The sequence below is a fragment of the Leopardus geoffroyi genome, chromosome A1 (assembly GCF_018350155.1).
Source record: "Leopardus geoffroyi isolate Oge1 chromosome A1, O.geoffroyi_Oge1_pat1.0, whole genome shotgun sequence".
Classification (NCBI taxonomy): domain Eukaryota; kingdom Metazoa; phylum Chordata; class Mammalia; order Carnivora; family Felidae; genus Leopardus; species Leopardus geoffroyi.
In genome coordinates, this window is record NC_059326.1 from 225,950,747 (window position 1) to 225,967,447 (window position 16,701).

At 48.5% G+C, this 16,701-nt stretch overlaps 1 protein-coding gene and 1 long non-coding RNA gene across 8 annotated transcripts in view; one reads left to right on the forward strand and one right to left on the reverse strand.

The window, feature by feature from the left end:
- Positions 1-13,649, forward strand: part of MYO10 (myosin X) — a 230,219-nt gene extending 216,570 nt beyond the window's left edge. For all 5 annotated transcript variants that reach the window (XM_045441547.1, XM_045441556.1, XM_045441574.1 and 2 more), the window contains 9 exons: positions 327-484; positions 2,920-3,043; positions 3,499-3,796; positions 4,673-4,880; positions 5,744-5,880; positions 7,100-7,220; positions 7,580-8,032; positions 10,353-10,544; positions 12,178-13,649. In XM_045441547.1, the coding sequence (XP_045297503.1) occupies positions 327-484; positions 2,920-3,043; positions 3,499-3,796; positions 4,673-4,880; positions 5,744-5,880; positions 7,100-7,220; positions 7,580-8,032; positions 10,353-10,544; positions 12,178-12,279 (1,793 nt within the window). In that variant the 3' untranslated portion in view covers positions 12,280-13,649. The remainder of the gene's footprint in view (positions 1-326; positions 485-2,919; positions 3,044-3,498; positions 3,797-4,672; positions 4,881-5,743; positions 5,881-7,099; positions 7,221-7,579; positions 8,033-10,352; positions 10,545-12,177) is intronic.
- The window catches only part of LOC123578620, a 46,917-nt gene that overhangs the window by 247 nt on the left and 29,969 nt on the right, over positions 1-16,701 (reverse strand). Inside the window, exons 4-5 of one of the 3 annotated variants that reach the window (XR_006702442.1) lie at positions 15,356-15,604; positions 5,296-5,903 (exon numbers count right to left, since the gene is read on the reverse strand). This is a non-coding gene — a long non-coding RNA (uncharacterized LOC123578620). Of the gene's footprint in view, positions 1-5,295; positions 6,152-15,355; positions 15,605-16,701 lie in introns of those variants that run through there. The other 2 variants (XR_006702439.1, XR_006702441.1) reach the window with 2 other exon arrangements.

The following is a 16,701-nucleotide window of genomic DNA, read 5'->3' on the forward strand; positions in this document are numbered from 1 at the left end:
CTAGAGCCGGGAAAGGAACTTGCGGTTTATGCCTGTTTTTCTTTCAGAGCAAACGTGACCCTTTTATGTATTTACTCCTGGGTTTCTTACCTTATGTGTCTTCCTCTCGGCAGCTGTACGCTCCTCGTTTGGACATGTGGGTGCCCAGCACAGGACAAGGCGCGTGTAGGAATTGGGAGAGGATTTGTTGAATTAGCTAATTAAAGGGGCTCAGGCGGAGAGGACACCGGCTCTGACAACAGGGCTGAGTTTCTGGCTTTCTGGGACTCCGGTGCCAGACCATCCCTGCGGAGGCTGACGCCTGTGGTGTGTGTGCTCTGTCACAGGCTACTGGAATGTCACCGTGTACGGCCGCAAGCACTGCTACCGGCTCTACACCAAGCTGCTCAACGAGGCCACCAGGTGGTCCAGCGCCATTCAAAATGTGACAGACGCCAAGGCCCCGATCGACACGCCCACCCAGCAGCTGATTCAAGACATCAAGGTAAGGATTCAAGACGGTGGCTCACGGGAGGTAGCTCACCGGTTCTCACCCTCGGAACGTCAAGACGTTGGTCAAGCTCCATTTTTATTCTGTAATCAAAAACTGACTTTTGGTTGGTTTTCTGTTGGAACGTCACGGCTTTTAGAAATCTGAATTCGAGAGCTGAGCCGAAAGCTTACGCTAAAAATACTTTGTCTCCAGAGAGGTGTTGTGTTGCCACTGAGGCAAATGTGGGCTTGTGTTGTGTAGACAGAGGAATGATGGTCTGTGGTCTGGGGTGCAGAACTCCCCGTGACGGGGACGTGCTGTGATCTGCATGGAGGTGACGTGTGCCACAAGTTGCCCTTCAGCCCTGGGTTGGGGACCTTCTAGGAGTAACACGATAATCCTATCCTTAGGATACAGTTAGTGGACCACACAGGTGGGTACACAAATAGCCAGGATTGGTCTAGAAAACTTGGAACCTTTAGTAGGCACCCCCAAACTCAACAGGAAGCGTCCCAATCTCTGGACCTACACTGACCTTCTTTTTGTTTGTTTGTTTGTTTGTTTGTTTGCGAAAGAGAGTGCGTGAGCAAGGTAGGGGCAGAGGGGGAGACAGAGAATCTCAGGCAGTCTCCGTGCCCAGTTTGGAGTCAGCCTGGCTCGGGTCTCCCATCTCACGACCATGAGATCGTGACCTGAGCCGAAACCAAGAGTCCGATGCTTAACCGACTGAGCCACCCAGGTGCCCCTAACCTGGTTAAATTTTCATTTCCTTTTTAAAAAGATTAATTGCTCAGTTGAGTATACATTGAGTGAATAATGAAATGGCAGCATTATTCATAAGGGGTACTCCACTCATTTTTCAGGAATGGAAACAGACACAGAATAGTCTGATTGCATTGTTCATGTAGCTGGTCAGTCCCCAGCGCAGAACTGGGTCAAGGGGATTATTTTTACTGCTGTTCCTCCAAGTTAACCCATTCGGATAGATTCCCAATACAAAGGGAAGAGTTGGAGCAGTGACAGAAAAGATTCGAGAATGATAGCAAGATAGGTATTTACTGATCTACATCAAGGAAAATTAAGCAGATCCAGGAGGCAAGCTCTGCCTTTGCAGAGGCAGAAGAGGGTCTAATAATGCAGTAGCGTATAATTTCCCACCGAACACAAATCTGCCTCTTGATTCCAAAGTGGTGCATTTTCTGGGTATTTGGAGCTCAATTCCACCAAGCTAATTATTCTCCAGGTCTCTGTAAAGCTTTCCATGGAACCCAGGGTGCTAAATACTAGTAACTTCCTTTTTCGCATTTAAAAAACTGTTTTTAAAGCTTCCTTTTGAGAAAGGAGTGAAAAAAACACATCAGCTGAACTTTCTCTTCAAAGCTGTGTCAGCTGTGTTCTTATCTTCTCTAATTTGACATCTGTCATTAAAAGAGTAATTGAATTTTCCAAATATGAAGCAATGTTTTTTTAAAAAAATTAGGTTGCCCTAATTAAGTCCATACAAAATTTTTGAAATAGTTTGTTTTTTTTTCTTTTTTTCTGGCTCTTACCTAACTGGGTGTTAACTAAAAAAGTTTCATAGTGGAAATTACCACAGTAGAATGATTCACTGCCTCTCCAACTTTTCTGTTTATTTAATGTTCTAAAAGGAACTTTGCCTTTTTTGAATCCCCAGTTAACATTTTAGGAGCATAAGTGCACGATGAATGGCTATGAGGAGATCTCTTAAATTTCAAGAAAGAGACGGCAGGCGTGTTGAACGGTCTCACTAATAACATACTAACGTGTAACTTTTATGTATAGAGGAATACAGATCATTTAAAGAACGAAAACAATGTATTTTTTTTAATTTTTTTAAATTTTTTAATGTTTTATTTATTTTTGAGAGAGCTAGAGACAGAGTGTAAGTAGGGGAGGGGCAGAGAAGGAGGGAGACACAGAATCTGAAGCAGGCTCCAGGCTCCGAGCTGTCAGCACAGAGCCCGACGTGGGGCTCGAACTCACGAACAGTGAGATCATGACCTGAGCTGAAGTCAGACGCTTACTCAGCTGAGCCACCCAGTTCTTTTTAAAAGAATTATGGATAAAAATACATGGTTTGGCTACATGATTGGTGGCTAAATAGCAAGAGAACTTCAGTGTTTTTGAAGCATATGTAATCTCCAGTGGAAATTTTTGGGTTTTTTTTTATAACGTGGGAAAATATATACACATGGACTGAGCTGTGAGAAAAACGTGTATTTGTGATTTGCCTTCAGACGCAGATTGCCGGTATCTTCGCGCTTGAATTATTAATGCTAGACCCTCACCACCGTCCCGAGGCCCACGGACGCTTTAGACTCTGGGAGAGGTTCACGTGTGGGAGAATACAGATGATTTTGTTCATTTCTGTACATGTGTTCTGGATGAGCCGGCTGGCTGGCTTTACCGGGTCCTCTGCTTTCCAGGAGAACTGCCTGAACTCGGATGTGGTGGAGCAGATCTACAAACGGAACCCCATCCTCCGTCACACACACCACCCCCTGCACTCGCCGCTCCTGCCCCTGCCCTACGGAGACATCAACCTGAACCGTGAGTCCCCAGCCCCGCCCGCGCCCCGCTGTTCTCGGTACCGTAACTGTTCTCCCCGGTCACCGACTCTGCCTCTCTGTCCAGCCAGCATCTGTCGTTTGTGGTGAGAAGAGGACTGTGGAACTAAGAGGACGATTTTCAAGGGAGTCGGGAAATGGCAGCCCTGCCTCTGAACTCAGGGTTGCCTTAATTTGCCAGAGAATTAAAAGTCTAGTCCCAGATCCTAAAAATAGAGAACCTGTCTGGCAACAGACCAACTTTTAAGCCAGCGTCTTGTAGAGTGAAATAGGTGAATTGAGTAACAAAAGAGCATAACGCTCTCAAGATGTTCAGGGAACGTGGCGAGCCCTGGGTCGTGAAGCCGACGTCTGTCCCCGTTCCTTCCCCCTGTGCGATGCTCAGATTGCACCTTGGCCAAACCCTCCGTGTGACTTGTGTGTGTGTCCTCCTCCTAGTGCTCAAAGACAAAGGCTACACCACCCTTCAGGATGAAGCCATCAAGATCTTCAATTCCCTCCAGCAACTGGAGTCCATGTCCGACCCCATTCCCATCATCCAGGGCATCCTGCAGACCGGGCATGACCTCCGACCTCTGCGAGACGAGCTGTACTGCCAGCTCATCAAACAGACCAACAAGGTGCCCCATCCGGGCAGCGTGGGCAACCTGTGCAGCTGGCAGATCCTGACGTGCTTAAGCTGCACCTTCTTGCCAAGCCGGGGCATCCTCAAGTACCTGCGGTTCCATCTGAGAAGGTGGGGGGTGCATGGCGGTGGGGGGGGGGGGGGGGCGGGGTTGCACACCGCAGGGGCAGGGCGGAGCTCAGATGAGGAGAGCCCGAAACAGAAGGCACCTGGCGTGGTCAGGGACCTCTAGGCCAGACGCGTGCGTCCCCTTGAGCAGGCTGACACTGTGCAGGCCTCCTCTCCAGCTCAAGCCACACAAGGCTGTCTCAGGGACGCGGTCACTTTCAGTGTAGTGTCCCCATGTGGAAGAGGCTGAATACGTTTAATTTTTTTTTTAATACTTATTTTTGAGAGAGCATGAACAGGGGAGGGGCCGAGACAGAGGGGAGACAGAGGATCTGAGGCAGGCTCCACACTGACAGCAGAGAGCCTGATGTGGGGCTCGAACTCATGAACCGTGGGATCACGCCCCAAGCCAAAGTCGGATGCTCAGCCCCCTGAGCCCCCCAGGCACCCCAGATGTCAAATACATTTAATTACCGCTGCCTGTATACATGGAGGGGGGAAACCTTAGCTATTTTTGGTCCAGATCAAACAGAAACATTCCCGTGCAGACTCTGATGCAAACTACGTAAGAACAGTTTTCATACGATGGTCTGAGACGTGACCGTCACCAGCATCACGGAGGTGAGCTGGCAGCAAAAGCTTTGGGATTTGTTTTTGGTTGTTTTTGGTTTTTTGTTTTTGTTTTTGTTTTGTTTTTTGCTTTTAAACAAAACCTACACAGGACAGTAGAGGCCCCAGCTGGGAAGTGACCGGCATCTGCCGCACGCGTCACTGGGGGGCCACCGGCTGCGCTGACATGCCGCCTGCTGAAGCAGCCCAGCGCCCAGACGGCGGCCAGCCGCGGTCTAGCACATTAACAGCGAAGTGTTTGTCTCCTAGGATACGGGAGCAGTTTCCAGGAACCGAGATGGAAAAATACTCCCTCTTCATTTATGAATCTCTCAAGAAAACCAAATGCAGAGAGTTTGTGCCTTCCCGAGATGAGATAGAAGCACTGATCCACAGGCAGGAGATGACGTCCACGGTGCACTGCCACGGTGGAGGCTCCTGCAAGATCACCATCAACTCCCACACCACGGCCGGGGAGGTGAGGGAGAAGCCTGCCGCGGCGGACTCCGATCCCTGACCGCCCCCGTGCAGACGTCAGGGAAGTTGTGCAGTTAGGTGGGCCAGCGTGCGGTCGTGACCGGCATAGTACAGCGGCTCAGTAAGCGGGGTGTATGTAACCGAGGACAAAGCTCACGTACGACGAGACAAAAATACGCATCAAAGATGAGTAGGAATGCAAAAATTAAGCTGGTGCCAGAATACCTGAGCCGCAGTCCTGCTGACGTGCCAAGCAGTTGAGGGTCGAGGAGAGATTTCCTCCCTGACTCGGGTGTGCCCGCCCTGACGTGGGATTTATTGGAGCATCTCTGCCATCAGGTGTCTGTTTGCCAAACAGAAATCTACCGTGATGGGTCAGATGAGAGCGTATTTTCTTTTCTTTCTTTCTTTCTTTCTTTCTTTCTTTTTTAAAATTTAGTATTGTAAAACCAGTTGGCTAAAAGAAGTAGGGCAATAAAACCCAGAGAAGCTTCTGGCGTGGAAAGAAGAAACACGGTGGAAACCCTTGTTTCTTGGCAGTCGATGGATGTATCAGATGAAAGGGCTTCGGTTTTCATGCACTTTCCTACCAGGATGGGTCTGCAAGAAATCCGCCCGCCATCCATCTTTACCAGTGGGTGAAATACATACCCCGTGTTCTTTTTTTTTTTACAAGGATAAGACAAATCTGGTCTCTAGAGAGTAATGGAAAAACGGCACCTTTGAAATTCTGGGTGACCACACAGGACAGTTGTAGGGGGGCTGCTTGGACCCTCGCTTGCCGGCAGCTCCCTTGGGGTTCAGGGGAAGGCACATTCTAGAACCGCGTGCTGGCAGCCGAAGCCCTCGGGGTATATCTTGCAGGTGGTGGAGAAGCTGATCAGAGGCCTCGCCATGGAGGACAGCAGGAACATGTTCGCCTTGTTTGAGTACAACGGAAATGTGGATAAAGCCATTGAAAGCCGAACCATCGTAGCTGACGTGTTAGCAAAGTTTGAAAAGTAAGTGCCTTCTCCCTCAAGTGCTAGCAGATTTAAATCAAAGAAATTAAGGGTTGAGGATTTGAATTTCTATTCCATTTTCACCTTCAGTGTGCATTTGAGTGCCTTTTCTTTTACTTGTGCTAAAGCTTGTTTCATTTTCCGTATCTTTCTGCTGCCTGTTTTTCTTTTTGTAAATGTTTATTTTGAGAGCGAGAATTCCAAGCAGGCTCCGCACTGTCAGCACGGAGCTCGACACGGAGCTCAGTCCCACAAACTGAGAGATCACGACCTGAGCCAAAATCAAGAGTCAGATGTTTAACTGAGCCACCCTGGTGTTCCTGTTTTTCTTGATTCCTAGATAAAGCATCTGTGTCAAATAAGATGGTTCCTTTACCCCATTCTTTCTCTCAGGTCCCTGCTATACTCATTATCTTGGAATTTCTTGAGTCTATGCTTTTCACTTGTCATTAGCTTTGAAACTGAGCTAACAGATACAAGCAAACTCATAAATTGTTCAAAATGCATTTTACACCTCTTGGATGTACAATATTTCATCTATGACTTCCCTATCTCCTAAGTAACACAAAAGATATTCCTATTCAGTATTTTTTAATGTGTGTTTTTTTTAGGGGAGACAGAGTCTGAGCGGGGGAGGGGCAGAGAGAGAGAGAGAGAGAGAGAATCTGAATCAGGCTCTGCGCTGTCAGCACAGAGCCCGACATGGGGCTCGATCCCGTGAACCGTGAGATCATGCCCTCAGCCAAAATCAAGAGTGGGACGCTTAACCGACTGAACCACCCAGGCGCCCCAGAATTCCTGTACAGTTTAAACACGTGCTATTCATGTTGATTTTTATAAATACTGTAGTTTACTCGAGGATTAGTAAAGGGAATGAAGATATATATATATATATATAGCCTTTGTTTGTTTTCTTTCTATGGACTCCGCATAAGGCTTAGCCAGTACTGATTTGACTGGGTGACTCAGAAAATACTTGTTAGCACAGTTTAACTGAAGTTTATGGTCTTGAAGTGAGACGAGAAAGAAAGCGTCATTTTTCACCTCTGGCTAAATAACGTAAGGGACTCTGGTAATCAGCCTCGCCCTTGTTCTGTTTTCTCTGCCTCTGTCCCCATCCACACCGTGTTACCTGAGCACGGACAGAATGTCTGTGTCCTTGGAACGAGCCATCTCAAGTCAGCTCCTTGTGCTTTCTGAACGTCTCTTCTGTCTGTAGGCTGGCTGCCACATCGGAGGTGGGGGACCGGCCCTGGAAATTCTACTTCAAACTCTACTGCTTCTTGGACACAGACAACGTGCCAGAAGACAGTGTGGAATTTGCGTTTATGTTTGAACAGGTACGAGGAACCTGCAGAAATGGATTCCTCTGCTGGGGAACAGGGCTAAAACCTGTTCATTCCGCTGCTAGGTTAGCGGTTGGTCCTTAGAGGTTGGGCATAGCGGTATGTTTCCCAGCATGCACAGGGACAGCTGCTCTGTGACGCCTTTCTAGAATGAAACTACTGCGTGTTGTATTTGAACTCCTATCCCTATTGAGGGATAAAATATGGGTTCGATGCTGTCTGGGCTAGGGAAATGTAAAGCAGCCAAAGGGGGTGAGGGTATAGTTTGCAGGGGAGGTGACATGGGAGGGGAAAGCTGGCGGATTTAGGCTCACGCGCCCCTAATGCTGCCGCTGCCCGCCGCCTCCTTTCAGGCACACGAAGCTGTTATCCGTGGCCACTACCCGGCCCCCGAAGAGAACCTCCAGGTTCTCGCTGCCCTGCGGCTCCAGTACCTGCAGGGGGACTACTCCCTGCATGCCTCCGTGCCGCCCCTCGAGGACGTCTACTCCGTGCAGAGGCTGAAGGCCCGCATCAGCCAGTCGACCAAAAGCTTCACCCCGTGTGAGCGGCTGGAGAAGAGGCGGACGAGCTTCCTGGAGGGGACGCTGAGGCGGAGCTTCCGGACGGGGTCTGTCGTCCGACAGAAGGTCGAGGAAGAGCAGTTGCTGGACATGTGGATCAAGGAGGAAGTCTCCTCGGCTCGGGCCAGCATCATTGACAAATGGAAGAAATTGCAGGGAATGGGCCAGGAGCAGGCCATGGCCAAGTACATGGCCTTGATCAAGGAGTGGCCAGGCTATGGGTCGACGCTCTTTGATGTGGAGGTGAGGGCTGTTGCTTCTGGGATCAACTGGCCTAAGAGCGCCTTTCGGTGTGGCCTTGGCCGACTACTTTGGCTGGGGGTGAGGCAAGATGGAGCCTTTGTTCTCTGGCCCCCTTGTGTTAGAGGCCCCCCACCACACTTTACCATTAACACACCCTCTCATCCACCAAACGGTCTGGTAGCAAATGCTTTCACAACATTAGGAGCGAATGGAAAATTAAGATGTCACCTCTTCTTAAGTAACTTCTATTTATTTTATTTGTTTTGAGAGAGAGCGCTGGTGCGTGGGGGGGAGGTGCAGAGAGGGAGAGAGAATCCCAAGCGGGCTCCGTGCTGCCAGCGCAGAGTCCAGTGCTGGGCTCGCTCTCCCAAACCATGAGATCGTGACCTGAGCCGAAATCAAGAGTCAGACGCTTAACCAACTGAGCCACCCAGGAACCCCTCTCTTCTTTATGAGGGAAGCTCTAGATAGATCCAATCAAAAAGTGCTGGTAAAAATCTGTATTTAATATTTTTTTAAATTTTTTTTAGAATTGTGTACATAGAATTATAAATTTTGGATACAATCGGCCCTTGAACGACATTGGGGTTGGGGCGCCGACCCCCAGGCGGTTGAAAATCCGCGTATAATTTTTGACTCCCTAAAAGCATACCTGCTAATGATCCTGCTGTTGACCGAAAACTTTACCAAGAACATGAACAGTTAACACGTATTTTGCATGTTATATGTATTACATACTGTATTCTTACAACGCAGCTAGAGAAAAATGTTACTGAGCAAATCATAAGAGAAAATACATACCGTTAAAAAAAAAAAATCCGCATATTGGCGGACCCGCACAGTTCAACCCCATGTTTAACAACATGGGTCAACTAGGATTTTACGTTTGTTTTTTTTCCCCCCATGACTATCTGTTGGCAGGGAAGAATTTGTGTCACAATTGGAATTTTGCTATTAGCATTAACCCATACTGACTCATACCTCTTTTTTTTTTTTTTTTTTTTTAAAGACCATTTATTGAAAGGAAATCTTACTAGTGGTCTAGATCAAGACTTGGCAGTCCACGGGCCAAATCCTTTCTGCCACCTTTTATAATGTTTTATTGGAACACAGTAATATTCCTTCCTTTCTCTGTCTTCTCTGGCTTTTTTCACACCAAAATGGTGGTATTGAATAGCTATGACAGAGACCACGTGGCCCACAAAACCCAAAATATTTACTCCCTGTCCCTTAACAGGTAGCTTTACCAGCCCCTGGTCTAAATGAGCTTTCATTTTTCTTTCTGCATGTTTGGTATCTGATGACTTTTAAATGAGGCTTTATAAAGATGTAAATATTGATTATCTTTTCCAAGATCCCTTCATGGCTTTTCACTGGATTCTATCTTTGGTTTGGTGGTTCAGTTAGGTTTGTTTTTAGGTGTAAATCAGATGCTTTGTACAACACCTCTTCTTGGTGTCACTAATGTATATCCCTCCCATTTGTTTTTCGTTTAATTTTTTATTTTTATTTTTGAGAGAGAGAGAGAGAGAGGGAGAGAGATAGCATGAGCAGGGGAGGGCTAGAGAGAGGGAGACACAGAATCCGAAGCAGGCTCCAGGCTCCGAGCTGTCAGCACAGAGCCTGATACAGGGCTCGAACTCATGAACCATGAGAGCATGACCTGAGCCGAAGTCATATGCTTAACTGTCTGAGCCACCCAGCACTCCCCCCGCCAATCCCTCCCATTTGTATTGGTTCCCATCAGCCCTGTGTTCTCATCCCTACATCAGGGCTCTTGTTTTCCAACACCAATCCATGCAGGGAAGCCTGTTACGAAGCCAGTGATATTCCTGTTACCGCTGTGCTCATAGGAGGTCACTGCTGCCTCTTGTCAAGAACCCTATTTTTCAAAAGGAGCCAGGACTGCTAGGCACAGAGTGTTTTGGAGAATTTTTCCCCTGATCTTCGATTTTGTATTTGAAGAATAATTATCCAAAAAAGGGTCGGAGGAAGACCTAGATACAGGAGATGGGCTCAAGCTGGTGGGTTTGCTGGCGAGCTCGGGCCACCTCCGAGAGCTAATCCGGTGAGGCGGAGAGCGATGGTCTCCATTGGTGGAGTCGAAGCACGATGTTGGCATTCACCGATTAAGTTTTCCCGATGCACAGGATGGGTCAACCGGTCAGAAATCAACCAAGACAGCCAAGGAGATGCCGTATATCCTCATTCGGTTCTCCCAGGCGTGAACACGCCTTGGGTGAATCTGGTGTTCTGCGTACGGGGCTTGGCTCCCTCTCTCCTGCTCCTAATTGCTTTGTGATCTGACTCTTGCCCGCAGTGCAAGGAAGGCGGCTTCCCCCAGGACCTCTGGTTGGGCGTCAGCGCGGACGCTGTTTCTGTCTACAAGCGTGGGGAGGGAAGACCGTTAGAGGCCTTCCAGTACGAGCACATCCTCTCGTTTGGGGCGCCTCTGGCAAACACGTACAAGATCGTGGTTGACGAGAGGGAACTGCTCTTTGAAACCAGTGAGGTAAGAGGCGAACCAAGGAAATCATTTGTGGCCTTGACAACACAGAAAAATGACACCCCGTTTCCTGGGGCCTTTGGGTAATTTTGTTTTGCTGTAAAATATATGAAATTACAGCGTGGCGGTCCCTCCCCAGCTTCAGGTTCCTCGGGGGCCAAAATCGAATCTCCAGTTTCTTCTATGTTTGCAGCAGAGAAATTTGGTTTCGTTTTATCAGTGGGGTCTTACCCCTAGAGGAAAGGGGAAGGGAATGATGTAGATGTCCAGAATATATATAGTTTGGCAATAGAGCCTCGTGCCAATCAGCTGATGATAACGGCAGTGAATGCCAGCTGAAGGGAGTGAGGGGCACGACCACCCTGGCCGGAGCTAATTCTGGCTCACAGGATTGCAAGAAAGAGCCTTTAAATGTGCGTGCCATCTGCTCTGAAGCTTAAAATGCAGTCATCAGCATCATGATAAATCCAGAAGCCTTTATGAAGGGCTCTGCTTAGGGGGCTCCTAGCGAGCAAAGGTGGAAAACAGACATGAGTGAGTGGCTTCCGATTTGGCCACTGGTGCGGAGTGATGGACTGGAGGCCAGGAGGGCGCCCAGGGCGCTGGGAGGTAGCAGTGACACCAGGGCTGCGGTGCAGGAGGCAGACTAGGCCGACGGGAGGCCTGCAGTGAGACGGAAGAGGCGGGGCCCCCGGCTGGAGGGTCCAAGGCGCCTGGCTGCCAGGTTTGGTGGACACCAGGAAAGGAGAGGGAGCCACTGTGGGCGTCTGATTGTGCCTGATGCAATGACCGTGGTTTTACCAACTGCCGTGGGTGGGATTGGGCGGGATTAAAAGGGAGGGGGAAGGAGGGAAATGGAAGGAGGTCAGGATGCCTGAAGAGGGATGCAGGCCAGCCTGGGAAGGGTCGGGCCCCAGGGGGTGGCGGTGACCGCATCATGGGAAGGAGCTACTGCGAGGTCGCAGCCGGCACCTGTGATTTGTCCGCAGGCCCGTCGAGCCTCTTTCTGTTCTGCAGCCGCAGCATGATGAGTTGACTACGATAATAGTGTTCACAAGCTGGGATTGTGGGATCTGGCCTTTACCAGCATTTTTTTTTTTTTTTTTTTTAACATTTTGAGAAAGAGCAAGGATGAGCAGGGGAGGGGCGGAGAGAGAGGAGGAGAGAGAGACAGAGAGACAGACTCCCAAGCACGCTCTACACTGTCAGTGCAGAGCCTGACGTGAGGCTCGAACTCATGAACCACGAGATCATGGCCTGAGTTGAAACCAAGAGTCGGATGCTTAACCACCCGAGCCACCCAGGGGCCCCTCATTTACCATCATTTTAAGTCGGGATAGTGATCCCAGCCCGAACGATACCCACAGACTTTAGTGTCCTCGGGCGGGTTTGTTTTTTTTCCCCTAACGTGTGAAATCTGACAATCGTACACCACGCAGAATTGTCATTTTTGTGTGGAAGAACCACCAGGTGGTGCCCACCGTGTTCGGAGAAGCCACGACTTCCCTTCTCACTGCCCAGGAACAGGTTAAAGCAGCTGAGCTCTCGGCCTCCTCCAAACCTGGGGGACGGGGGGGGGGGGGGGGCATCATCCCGGCCGAGACTCTGACCGTGTGCCCCTTCTGCTCCCCCTGGGCAGGTGGTCGATGTGGCCAAGCTCATGAAAGCCTACATCAGCATGATCGTGAAGAAACGCTACAGCGCGTCGCGCTCCGTGAGCAGCCAGGGCAGCTCCAGGTGAAGGCGGGAGGGAGTCGGCATGTCTTCAGCGTCCGGATGGGCCACCCTCTGGCCTCGGCCAGCCAGGGCAGAGCTGCCCCCGCTTCTGGAAGCCCCTCGTCGGAGGGAGGCGTCTCCCAGGGTCCTTTCGCCCCGTCGACGTCCGCGATCCTGTATTAAGCTGTCAACCTTAACAGTCCGCCCAGTTTCGAAAGCTTTACTACTCTTAGATGACACATGCCTTAAGACAGAGAGGAAAAAAGCCCCCACGCTGCCACCAAAGCAGCCAGAAGTGCCTTAACGTGTGGAACCAACACTAATTGACCTTAACCGTGCTACTGAAGGGAAATGCCTCCCCAGCCCCTGTTTGGGGGGAGACTTACAAAGCTTGGTGGGGGGTGTTCATCTATCAATTCTGCACTAACCTCCCAGCCTGATTTCCCTACTTGGAGGGAAGGTGAGGGGGTCGGGAGGGGGGACAGAGGGAGCACAAGGGGACAGGATATTTTAGTTGGAGTGCTGCTGGCAGCCTTCCTCATGGACATATATTAACTTTTTTGTTTCATCTTTTAAGTCTGTGTGCCTGCCTGTGCGCCCATGTGTTCATAAACTCATCACTTTAATCACTGTCTCATGAGCATTAAAAGCAAAGGGAAAAAGGATGTGCAATGGTGTAAACAGTCTGTATATTTTAATAGTTCAGAGTTCTAGTCTTCAGTCGTTACTTTATGAGGTGGTTTTATTAACACACCAGAATCCTGGGTTTTCCTGTCTTTGCTGTATTTCGAAAACCACATTTTTGACTCCGTTCTGTTTTACATGTAGCAAAAGTCTGCACTCTGCATCTGCTGTATTATAAACAGATATGCAGCCTATACAAATAATTGTATTTATAAACCACTCTTCAACAGCTGGCTCCAGTGCTGTTTTTAGAACGATATGAAGTCATTTTTTGAGTCTTTAGTTCCTAAAAAAATTTAAGTTAAGAAAGTTTTCTTTGAAGGTTAGTCTGGATCGCTCCGGGTAGATTACCAAATACCACGATGGATATGGCGGCAAGATGCCACGTTCCCGAAGGGTGTAATGCATGAGCAAGTCTTGTAAAGGACCCTGACAGTATAAATGCTAAGGCTTTAATATAATACGTCTTCTCCCAAGTTTATAATGATAGTCTGACCAGGTGCCTGTAAATAAATCAGTGTTTATGGCCAGAAAAAAAAATAATCTGGTCTCGGACTTTTATTTTTATATAGAAAAGTTGTAAAGACTTAGGCCAACTAAGTCTACCCACAAAGAAAGAAAAAAAAATTGCCTTATCCCTCCAGGACAGCTATGCGAAATCATGGTCTGTTGGCTCAAAGAAAGTCTGACAATAAAAGACATTAGCTATCACGCAGTGTGTTTTCTTTATCAGGGTGACTCGAAAGACATTATGGGGTTTGGGTTTGCTTTTTTTTTTCTTAATTTAAACCCAAGCTAGTTAACATATAGTATAATAATGGTTTTAGGAATAGAATTTAGTGATTTATCACCTACATAAATCACCCAGTGCTCATCCCAACAAGCGACCTCCTTAATGCCCATCACCCATTTAGCCCATCCCCAACCTACCTCCCCTCCAGCAATCCTCAGTTCTCTCATTTTAAGAATCTCTTGGAGCACCTGGGTGGCGCAGTCGGTTAAGCATCCAACTTTGGCTCAGGTCACAATCTCATGGTCCGTGAGTTCGAGCCCCGCGTCGGGCTCTGGGCTGATGGCTCGGAGCCTGGAGTCTGCTTCCGATTCTGTGTCTCCCTCTCTCTCTGACCCTCCCCCGTTCATGCTCTGCCTCTGTCTCAAAAATAAATAAATTTTTTTTAAAAAGAATCTCTTATGGTTTGCCTCCCTGTTTTTAATCTTATTTTTCCTTCCCTTCCCCATGTTCATCTGTTTCTTAAATTTCATGAATGAATCCTATTTTTCTGACTTATTTTGCTTAGCATAATACATTCTAGTTCTATCCGTGTTGTTGCAAATAGCAAGATTTCCTTTTCATTAATATTCCATTGTGTGTGTGTGTATATATATATATATATATATATATATGTGTGTTATATATATACACACACACACAGACACACACACACACATACCACTTCCTTACCCGTTCGTCAATCGATGGACATTTAGGCTCTTTCCGTAATTTGTTGTTGATAGTGCTGCTATAAACATTGTGGTGCATGTGCCCCTTTGGATCAGCGTTTTTGTATCCTTTGGATAAATACCTACAAATGCAATTGCTGGGTCATAGGGCAGCTCTATTTCTAATTTTTTGAGAAACCTCAGAGTGGCTGTACCAGTTTGAGTTTCCACCAACAGTGCAAAAGGGTTCCCTCTCTCTCTGCATCCTTGCCAATATCTGCTGTTTCCTGAGTTTTTTATTTTAGCTATTCTGACAGGTGTGAGGTGGTTTCTCATTGTGGTTTTGATTTGTATTTCCTTGATGATGAGTGATGTTGAGCATCTCTTCGTGTGTCTGTTAGCCATCTGGATGTCTTTCGAAAAGTGTTCACATCTTTTGCCCATTTCTCACTGGATTACTTGTTTTATGGGTGTTGAGTTTGAGAAGTTCTTTGTAGATCTCAGATACTAACCTTGTATCCGATATATAATTGGCAAATATCTTCTCCCATTCTGTTGGTTGCCTTTTAGTTCTGTTGATTGTTGGTTTGGTTTTCATGCTTTTGGCATCACTAAGCTGCACGTCTCATAACTTAATTATCTTTAAGTGGACGTGTAGACCTCTTAACTGCTCTTTTAGACATGCGGCAGGACTCCAAGAAGGCAGAGAAAGTAAAGATTCAGTGAAATCCAGAAGTCTAAGGCCCTGAAATGTGTGTTTATGTCAAATGGTCTCGTAGCCCCATAATGTGCCGGATGGTGAAATCTGACCCTTCGGCCTGCTTGCAGCCTTGCTCACTGTGGAGCAGAAACAGAGGCAGCCTGTCTGGCCACTGATCTACCCAAGGAACCAGCGCTCACCCCGGGATCTCACCTGGTTGCCCTGGCCAGACGTGGGGCATGAGTGGTACCAGTCCCCCGATGTCCCTTTCTCTTACCTCTGAATCTCACCTCTGCTCGTGTCCAGAGCGGCTTCCCACTCCACAGGGACTGGGAAGTCCCCTGAAGGCAGGTGATGCTGAGTGCCTGTGGCCTCGAGATGAGAAGGAAGATGAGCTAGACTCCATGGGTGGTGGTGTTTTCATTTCCAGCCCACAGGGAAATTGGCAGAAGGGCCTTCGGCCCTGCTCACCACTCGGGACTCACTCTGTGACCTCCCGCATCGCAGAAGGCTGCCTCTTCCCCAGCTGTAAATGCAGCAAGTGGGCAAAGGAAGGCAGAGTGCCTCAACTTAGGCACTGTAGCAGCACCAAAGCCAGAACACAGGTCTCTACACATAGACCTTTACAGGTCAGCGGCTTCCTTTGTTTTAATGTGTTATTAGAAGCGGTACAGATGCAGACGAAGCTGCATTAACACATACAGGCAGACCCAGATACCCTTCGCCTGGTTTCCCCAATAGTAACATTTTGCAGAACCACAGGACGGGATCACAATGGTCCGTTATAATTAGGATTTTGCTTCCACGTTTTATACAAGGACTAGAGGCCCCAGTTTTGAGGTTGTTGCTTCAAGCATTTCTTGTCCGCTATTTTGAACGAGCCCTCTGCTTCCCTTCTCTCCCTGCACGTCCTCATCAGCATAGACTGGCTCAGCATCATCTCTCATTTCTACTCGAGCCATCAGCATATGGACAAAAGCCTCTCCAGGAGAGCGGCACTGTCCTCCCTTCACATGGCCCAAGAAATCCAGCGTCATGCCTGTCCAGAGCATGTGGAGAGATGTGACCGGGATGGCCAGGGAAGACTGCAGGTGAGGGAGTGCTGGGTCTTAAGCTGGCCTTGCAGGATGGCGGAAGGCCCTGGAAGCAGCCCAAGTGCAGGTGTGGGGGAGGAGATGGTGTGGGGCGGCTGTTAGGGCAAAGGTCAGGAGCCATGCTCCAACTCCCTTATCCTAGCTCCAGACAGCATCTTCATTGGTCCCTGTGTTCTACCACCTCAGGTGCAGAATGGGGATTTCTAAGTAACCCTCCCCCCTATATATGCTGTTGACAGACCAGACATCTGGAGGGATCCTTATAAAGTACCCAAAGGCATCCCTCTCCTAAAAGCTCTCCTATAACTTTGTCTCACCAACATACGAATGTCTACTCCAGGGCTGTGTTCTCTGTCCCGCCTGCCTCTCGCCTTGTCTCACGCCACCCTCTTCCCTACTCAGCACAGATCTTGGTCATGATTTCATTTTGTCCCCATTCTAAGGGCTCCCCCACTAAAGAGTATTCTGCCTGGCAGGGAGAAAGGTGCTTGATGTTTTCCTGGTGAAGCTTTGTGTCTGTGCTCAAGAA